The sequence below is a fragment of the Aplidium turbinatum genome, chromosome 6, assembly GCF_918807975.1.
Source record: "Aplidium turbinatum chromosome 6, kaAplTurb1.1, whole genome shotgun sequence".
NCBI classification, from domain to species: domain Eukaryota; kingdom Metazoa; phylum Chordata; class Ascidiacea; order Aplousobranchia; family Polyclinidae; genus Aplidium; species Aplidium turbinatum.
In genome coordinates this window covers 22335922-22345351 of record NC_137477.1, presented here as the reverse complement: position 1 = coordinate 22345351, position 9430 = coordinate 22335922, and the positions used below count along the sequence as shown (strand labels likewise).

At 37.9% G+C, this 9430-nt stretch overlaps 1 protein-coding gene across 1 annotated transcript; it reads left to right on the top strand.

The window, feature by feature from the left end:
* The first annotated feature begins 6463 nt into the window (after positions 1–6463).
* Positions 6464–9059, top strand: LOC145772508 (general transcription factor II-I repeat domain-containing protein 2B-like). Its single transcript, XM_082584378.1, has 2 exons — positions 6464–6716; positions 7699–9059. Exons 1-2 carry the CDS (start codon positions 6464–6466, stop codon positions 9057–9059), a joined length of 1614 nt encoding a protein of 537 aa, XP_082440504.1.
* The last annotated feature ends 371 nt before the right edge of the window (positions 9060–9430 follow it).

Below are 9430 nucleotides of genomic sequence, written 5' to 3'. Positions count from 1 at the left end.
ACCTTCAAAAAGGATGCAAGCACTGTGTGGTGAAAATACAGCTACAAAAACAGAAAATGAACAAACTGACATGGAAAGAGCACTTGTTGATGTATAGGGGAGATGTGTCACCAACGGGTCATTTTTCACATATTTGTTATTTTCTGTCCATACAAAGGGCATGCGTCCTCCTTTTTTGGCATAACCGTAGGTCACATACCCTGGTATATTCCGCCAAAAAATTTTCTTAATTTTCCTACTACTAACTTCCGAAAATTAATTTTTAAATGATAATAAAAAGTGCCCCGTTGGTCAAACCCCTATACGACCAACGGGCCACTGCTATTCGACCAACGGGTCACTTCTACTTGGCAAAAAGCTGATGCACTGGAGCAATTATTTTGGAGTATTTAATACACGAACAACATACAAACAACACAACAACATAAGCAATAAGCACTAGAAATATGCTTTTATTATGAAATTTCATTTTATATTTTCATATTCAATTCAATTTCATAATACGAGATTCAAGTATTTTTGGTGTTTATTCTACTCTTTTCAAATTTCATATTTTTCTAAAGTTGCAGAAAACTTTAAGATATCAGACAGGCGTTTTGTAGATGCCACGGGTGTTGGTGCAGTAGTTTTCTCACTATCCATTCTTTAACATAACGAGCAACGTTGTTCGTGGTATATTATATTTTTTCGCCGACTTTCGAACAAAAATGTTTTGTTTCAAAGCATCTTCGACAGCTTTGTTGAGATTTTCCGAACTAAAGAACTCTGTTTTATTGCTAGTTGTTTTAATTTCTGACATTTTTAGTCTGAATACATGAAGGAAGACATTGTTGAACAATTAGCTAGTGACCCAATGGTCAAACAAGGGGGTGGTCCGTTGGTCAGATACATGATAGTTTTTGGATTTTATGGCCTAGTTTAATGATGGATAAAATTTAAACATTTAAGTCATTGCAATTTTATTAATCAATGAATAAGCAATCAGCAAACAAAAAATAGTCTTGAAAAAATAAACCGATGGGTGAAAAAATTGCAGAAGAAAAATGTTCAAAATTTACTTTCTACCTTGTAAAACCCACTTTCCTTCATAACAATACGAAAAAAAATCACAGGTCCCCGCAAGGAAGATTTCCAAAACCAAAAAGGTTAATCTCGATACCACAATAACATTTTTCGTGCTTCCAGCTTTTATTTCAAGAAATAGAAGGGTGGTCCGTTGGTCGTACCCTGTCCGTTGGTGGAACATCTCCCCTACTATGATGCGATTGGCAGGGTAAATGTAGAATTATCTGAAAGATTTACGAAAAGTTCGAAGATATTGCTTTCTCTTGCAGATGTAGTGCTGAGAAATAATGCCAAAAAACAAAACTTTCTGAAATTTTTTCTCAGTCTTGTGTATTATTTACTCACTTGAGGAATAGCATCGTAGTTTTCCGGAGAAATACAGCCACGAAAATAATTGCTGTCTTAGGGCAAAAGTTCTGTCTGCTTTGGTGTTTTTGATCCATCGTGAAGTGACAATTTTAGAATGAAAAGTTTAGTTATAGATTTGAGGCGAACCGGAACTACTTGTATTTTTATCGTAATTAAGGAGCGCATTGATGGGCTACCGCCAGGTACCGGTACCCAAAACGATTTGCTTGATTCTTTGAGACTAGAAATGTTATATCGTATCAAGGAAGAAGTTCATGCTGCTCAGTATAACTTGATTTTGGCAGAAGAAGTAAAAGATGTTTCCAAAAAAGAATTGTTGAGTGTGTCTTTTGTTATCTTTTGAATGGAGTTTACAAGAACGTGCAATTGGATTTGTTGAGCTAGAGAGCATGACTGCAGATAGTGTTTCCCAACAGATGCAAAATTTACTGAAACCTTTCAACTTGTCATCAGAAGATTGTGTTGGTCAAGGCTATAACGGCACTAGTGTGATAGCAGGCAAGCATGGCGGTATACAGGCAATTATAAAAAAAATCAGGCTACAAATATGCGGATTATTTTCACTGTACTTCACATCGCTTGAATCTTGTTCTTGCTACAGTAATAAAAGTAGACCAAAATGTTAAGCAGTTTTTTGATATTTAGATTTTGTTTGCACGTTCTTTGTTGGTGCAAAACACCACGCTGCATTTATTAAGATCCAACTGAACCATCAGGGCTAGCTGGGGTAAGATGGTCACGAGGGCAAGATGATCACTCCCAATTTATTTTCTTTGCGGCTTTAACACAATGCTGCTAAGTAGTGGCAGTTCTACCAAAGCGCCATTTTATATGTAACTTTCAGCCATGTTAGACTAGCCGTTTAAGACTTGTGCTGAAAAACGTGATTTTCATAGCTAAAAGTAAAATTGCGAGATCACAAAAAGCAGGTGATAACGTTGTCTTTGAAGAATGTCAGAAAAGCGAAAGTATGCACATCAGGTAAACAGTCAATTCCTAATTTAGCCTTGCTTCTTACAGATAGCTAGTATTTTTAAGTTTCAGCAAAGTGCAGTTGAAAGTAAAAGGTTTGGTATGGGGCAAAATGATCACTTGCACGTGGGACAAATTGATCAGGGTGATCATCTTGCCCCGCTTGAAATAATTTTGGACAATATAATTTTGCTAGTTTGAGACTAATTTAAATGAGTGGATTTATTGTTAAACTTTCTTGCACTTTTCCTGGTTAACCTCGTGACATTCCAAAAAGTGACATCTTCATGAATTAATGTAATTTTATCGCAGATCTTTTGATATAGGCCTACCATACTTCATAACATATTTACTTTTTCTGAAAGAACAGCCGTGTTGTAATCAATTTTACAACAATTTGGCTTCTGTACTGGACAGCATGCTTTTGAGCCACAAGATATATACAACTGCGACGAAAGTGGTTGCCACACTGTGCAGACTCCAGGGAAAGTGATCACTAGAAAAGGTCAAAAGAGAGTTGGACCTATAACCTCCCGAGAACGAGGAGAATTAGTTACACTGGTGTACACAATAAATGCGCTTGGAAACGTCCTGCCCCCTATATTTATTTTTCCCTGAGTAAGGTTCAAAATCACTTTTTGAATCTTGCACATAGTGGATCTACAGGTGTTGCGTCCAAGACAGGATGGATGAAAGAAGAAACATACCTAGAGCACACCAAGAAATACTCTCGCTGTTCCAAAGACCATCCCATCCGACTAATCTTGAACAACCATATTAAATCACATACTTCGTTGGCCTCAGTTGACTTTGCTAAAGAAAATGGTGCAATTCTCCTCACAATCCCACCCCACACATCCCACCGCCTTCAGCCACTTGATGTGATGGTTTTTGGACCTTTTAAAAAAACGTTCATATACTACTGCAGTGGATGGATGGATGCAATTCGGCAAAACGGTGACAATACATGATATTTTTGGATTAGTAAAAGCAGCGCAAGAAGTTGCAATGACTTATCGCAATGTCGTTGCTGGATTTAAAAACACGGGAATATTTCCGTTTAAACGTGATACCTTTACTGAAAACGATTTTTTTGCAGACGTTTACGATCGACCCCTTCTTACATTTACAGTTGAAGATCTGGCAAATGAACCTGGTGTATTTGATGCAAATGCTGAGGAAAGCATAGCTGATCTGGGTCATCGAGATGTGGGTGAGGATACTGAAAACCTGTCAACTTGCAGAAACAACAAATTTTCAATCATGCCCTTCCACCATCACCATGTCTCCACAACTAGAAGATCATCAGCCATGCTCCTCTACCATGTCTCCGCATACACCAGATATAATTTTCTTCCTTTGCCCAAAGTTTCACCACGAAAGAATACTAACAAAAGGAGAAAAAATGGCTCTACCAGAATATAAAAAAACATTCCAGTGAGAAATGAAATTGCGAATGCCAAGAAGCAATGAGAACAGTGCAAGCTTGCAAACCCTGCTTTCTATAGAAAGAAAACGCAGCAAAACAAGTGATAAAGAAGCTATTTTGCAACGTTTGAAGAAGAGCAAAGGCGACGTTGTTTGTAAATTACAAATGATAAACAAAGACAACATTCAGTAGCTATATTTTTAAATAAACTATTTCAAGCATTAAAATACTTGCCCCCCAACAGATGCTTTTGCTCTCCTACAATTGTATTTCTGGCTACGTCACTGCCACTGAGTCAGATCGAAAGGCAAAGCTCATCTCAAGCTATCAATGTATGCAACTGTTTCAAAGACTATTTCACTGACGTTGGCACGATTTAGTGGAAAGACACTTGAAGAAAATAGTAGTTTACCCAGACAAAGTAAACTTAGAAAAATAGCAGCTTTGAAGAAGACTTTGCGGAACATGCAAAAACTGATGTGTCAGTTCACTCATTGTCGTCTGTCCAAGCACTTGTGTATTTTGTTGGGTATTTTTGTAGCAAACAAAACAAAATTTCTACAGGGTTCTTGGGGCTTGTTCCTGTACAACACGCTGCAGGCGTCGCGCTTTTTGAATTAATAAAAAGTGAAATTGAGTCTATGGACCAGACTCTCAGCAATTGCGTAGGCTTTGCTTCAGATGGAGCATCCAACATGATTGGCTGCAACAATTCTGTTGGAGCAGAATTACAATTGCCTCACCAGATTGCATCCAATCAAGATGCATTTGCGACTCACTTGCATTATGCATAAAAAATTCATTTGGAAAGCTGCCATTTAATGTAATTTACATGCTGTCTGAAATACATTACTGGTTTCGCCATAGCGAAACACGAAGAGTAGAGTTTAAAAAATATATTCGGTGTGATCCATGCAGCATATGATGATGAAGATTCTTCTCCAATTGCACCACTCCCATTTGAAAAACCTTCTGCTACAAGATGGCTGGTCAGGGGAAAAATTCTGTACAGTATTTTAATGAGCTGGCATATGCTAAAAACATACTTTGTGACAGCAGAAACAAACAAAACTCGTCCTGACGCAAGGATCAAAGCCAGAAATATAAAAGAAATGCTTAAAGATCACAAAAATTATCTGTTCTTTGATTTAAACTCATTGTTTTTAGCCGACAAAAGCCGATCCAGTAGATTTGTTCAAGGAGTTATCTTTACATCACCAGAGCCTATATAGTTGTCTGTTTGATGTAAATGGTGTAAGAAAGTCACATGTTCATCACTTACAAAAAGCTTTCCAGTTTTTCACCTGATCAAACGCTGATCCAGTAGATTTGTTCAAGGAGTTATCTTTACATCACCAGAGCCTATATAGTTGTCTGTTTGATGTAAATGGTGTAAGAAAGTCACATGTTCATCACTTACAAAAAGCTTTCCAGTTTTTCACCTGATCTTAATCAAGCAGCTCGTGCTTCATTTGAACAACTTTTGACTTGAGTAGCTTTTTGGAGTGAACAATGATTATATCTACAATGTGTACATATTTTTTAGGCTCCATGTAATGCTTTGTAGGACGACTTGATTTGTGATGTCGCCAGTGCTAACATTAGCTGAATGATTGCTTAAGCTGTGCAGGCTACCATAACACTGGACATTATTTGTAAATATCAGAGTGGTTTTGTTTACAGCGTTGTGGTGTAGTTATTGGTTGTCAACTATTTTTCTTGCCACTAGTCAAACTATGAGGTTTCTTCCTACAACATTGTAGTGTAGTAGCTGTTGGTTGTCAACCAGTCTTTTTACTTAAGTTCTGCACAGTATCTGTTTCTTCAGTTTGAATCGAACTGTGTTGCTACCCTACTTTCTTGTTTGTTTTGTAGATACCTGATTAACTAAAGTTTAGGATGATAGCATTAAAGAAAAATGTAATACAAGCTGACAAGAACAGCATAGTCATCACTAATTGCCAGCTCCTGTTGCTTTTTTAACGATTTACAACCTCTTAGAAGGCAACGCGAGTATCAACCATCAAAGTTGGTTTTTACATGTTACTTGTTTGGCTATTTTTTGTTTAATATTTGGGTATTTTTTAAAGTTTTATTGGCCTTTTATTTAAATTTAAAATTGGGCAAGGGGCAACCTTGGAATAGAATGGAGTAAAATTGGAAAAGATCTTATTAAGCTACAATAAGTAGTTTTTCTAACCCCCCTGTTAGTATTAAGAACTCTTTTGCTGTGAAACATATTTGCCTGGCGATGTCCTTAACCCTACGTTAGTACCCTGGGGTGTTTCAGCGGGTCTGCTACTATTCGGTGAGTCCGATTCGGTGAGTTCCTAACCTCTAACCCTAAACCCCTAACCCTAAAACGGCAATGATAATTAGGCTACGGTACCCGATAATTTAAAAAAAAATTGAAAAAATCCCTCGTTAAGGGATAGGACTCACCGAATCGGACTCACCGAAACGGGCCATTCCGGTTTCAGCACCCCAGGTTAATAAATTTGTTGCTGTTTTGAGTTGGCAGCACTTACATTCTTCTTCTTTTCAGTACCTTCGTAAATATTACAGGTGGGAAAAATCTGAAAATTTTACAGTCCTAGGCCTTGTTCTTCTTATCTTTTCAGATATAAAATGGATAGTCACAGTAGGAATATAGAGAGGATACAAAGCATGTTGCAAGAATGTGACATTCTAAGTGATGCTGAAGATGATAGCGAAGGAGAATCACATTTTGTATCAGAAGATGAAGTTGATTCTGATTGCCATGAATCAGAATCTGATGACCCAGATCAACAGCCATGCCAGAAACAACCAAAGTGTGACGGATGGCTAGGAAAAGACAAGAAAACATGGTGGCAGAAGGAAATGCCTAATTTAGCAGTTCGTACCCGACCTCAGAATATCTTCCGTGGAAGAGTAGGACCTAAAGCAGGGGTCGGCAACCTACGGCCCGGATCCGGCCCGCCAAGCAAAATTATCCGGCCGCAGCATTTTTGCAAATTGTAGTTGGCGGGCCAAAACGAACATCCCATTATTTTATGCTGCCATTTGGTTTTACATAACAGAATTAAGATTACTAAATGTTATGTAAAACTTTCGCAATTTTTACTTTTCCATATTTATCCGTAACGCTCACTTGTAATCACGTAGCCTGTGTACTTATGCCGCAACAATGCTTAGTTAGGGCATTGTCGCCATTTTGAATTTCCTTGATATTCTTTCTCTGCGAACTGCATTTTAGAGAGAGCGACGTTGCAGGCCTGACAGATCGTTTGATAGATTTGAAGTTTTAAGAATTAGTTTGTTTGAAGGTTGATAATTTAGAAATATGTGTAGCTTAGGAAGCAGGAATTGGCCTTTTTAGTGACAGCCGGTCCAGACTTTTAAATTACTTTATTTTTTAGAGTTATAATTTACTCCCAGTTCCATTTTTCCGTTTTTTTCAACAAGTGATTCTTGTCTTTGAAGAATTTGCTGCTTGTTAGAATCCACCAAGCATAGGAAATTATCACAAAGCGCCTTTGTACCCGCGACCTATCGATCATGGGTCGCTTTGTTATAGTAAACTAGGTTTGGGGCAAAATTTAGCTTAAGCTTGCAGAAGGTAGCATCAAGGTACTTGGCAGTTTCACCTTGAAGTCCGGTTATATTAGCCTATTTACTGCATGCTAGTTGCAGGCTACATGAGTTGCGTTAGTAATAGTCAATTAACCGTATATTTAACCAAATTTTTAGCAATCTTACAATGTTGGCAAAACGTAGAAAAGTTGATGCTGAGTGCCGAGGTTTTAATGAAGCATGGGAGAACAAGTACTTTTTCGCTAACCATTTTGGTAGACCCACGTGTTTGATTTGCCACGTTTCAGTTGCTGTACACAAGGAATTCAACATAAAGCGCCATTATAACTCAAAGCATGCCAATTATTCCAAGTTCACAGGTCAATTGAGGAAAGACGAACTTGAGCGACTAAAAAAGAGCTTAAAACAGCAGAGTTCTGTATTCCAAAAACAAAATATTGAATCAGAAAAGAATACTCTTGCTAGCTACAAGGTAGCAAAATTAATAGCAGAAGACAAGAGACCGTTTACTGATGGCGAATTTGTGAAAAAATGTATGATGGCTGTTGTTGAAACCGTATGTCCGGAAAAGAAAAAACTATTTTCAGATGTCAGTCTTTCAGGAAGAACCACAACCAGACGAATAGAAGAGATGTCTGAGAACGTGAGGTCTAGCCAAAAAGATTGCTTTGAAGATCTACAGTTCTTCTCAATAGCGATAGATGAGAGCACAGATACGACAGATACAGCTCAGCTGGCAGTATTTGTGCGTGGAGTAACCAAAGATTTTCACGTTGTTGAGGACTTTGTTCAACTGTTACCTATCAAAGGTACTACTACAGGAGCCGATATTTTGAAGACATTACTTCAATGCCTTGAAGTCACGAATCTGAATCTCGCAAAACTGGTGTCAATAACAACGGATGGAGCCCTTTCAATGGTGGGAAAAAATAAAGGTGTTGTGGCTTTGCTTCAAAAACACATGGAAGACCAAGGAATTAATAACAACATTGTAACATTACACTGTCTCATTCATCAGGAAGCATTGTGTGCAAAGGTACTAAGCTTAAAGAACGTCATGGACGTAGTGGTGAAGGCTGTAAATTTTATTTTGTCTCGAGGGTTGAACCATCGTCAATTTCGCCAATTACTTTTAGAAGCAGAGAATCAGTATGGTGACTTGCTCTATTTCTGCGATGTCCGCTGGCTCAGTCGAGGCGATATGCTACAAAGAGTGTACGCGCTGAGAGAAGAAATAGCAACCTTTCTTGAAAATAAAAACAAGAAAGCGGCAGAATTTCGCGATCCCCAATGGGTCTCCATTTTGGCATTTCTCGTCGACTTAACATCGCATTTGAACAAGTTGAACTTGCAGCTTCAGGGAAAGCACCAATTGATACACGAGATGTGGAGTTATGTACGTGCATTCGAAACAAAACTACAACTCTGGGAAAGTCAGCTGCAAACTACAAATTATGCTCACTTTGCTACACTGCGAGAGAATAAACCTACAAGCAATAATTTATTTGCTTCTGTGATACGACATTTAAAAACTGAATTTTCGTCTCGCTTTGGTGATATTCGTTCTCTCGAGAATGATATTAAGTTGTTCAGTACTCCATTTGATGTACAGGTGGATGCAGTACAAGAGAAGTATCAATGGAACTAGTTGAGCTGCAGTGCAATAACGAGTTAAAATCAAAATTTCACGCTGAAGGTGTATCACTGCTTGACTTTTACAATAAATATCTCGAATACAAGCGATATCCCACCTTGGTTAATCATGCCAAAAAGATGGCATCAATATTTGGTAGCACTTACACGTGCGAACAACTCTTTTCGTCAATGAAACTCGCCAAGAGCAAGTTGAGGACACAACTTACTGATGACCACTTGCAAGATGTTATGATTCTTGCCTCATCCAACCTATCACCTGACCTTCAGAAACTTTCTAGCAAGAAACAACATCAAATATCACATTAATGTTGTGCTGTCAATAAATAAAGTACTTGGTGTTTTTCGTTACCAATTGTTACTATT

Coding starts and splice junctions, on each gene's coding strand:
- LOC145772508 (XM_082584378.1), top strand. CDS start 6,464: ATGGATAGTCACAGTAGGAATATAGAGAGGATACAAAGCATGTTGCAA. Junction 6,717..7,698: donor AATGCCTAATTTAGCAGTTC/GTACCCGACCTC, acceptor GCCACGTTTCAG/TTGCTGTACACAAGGAATTC.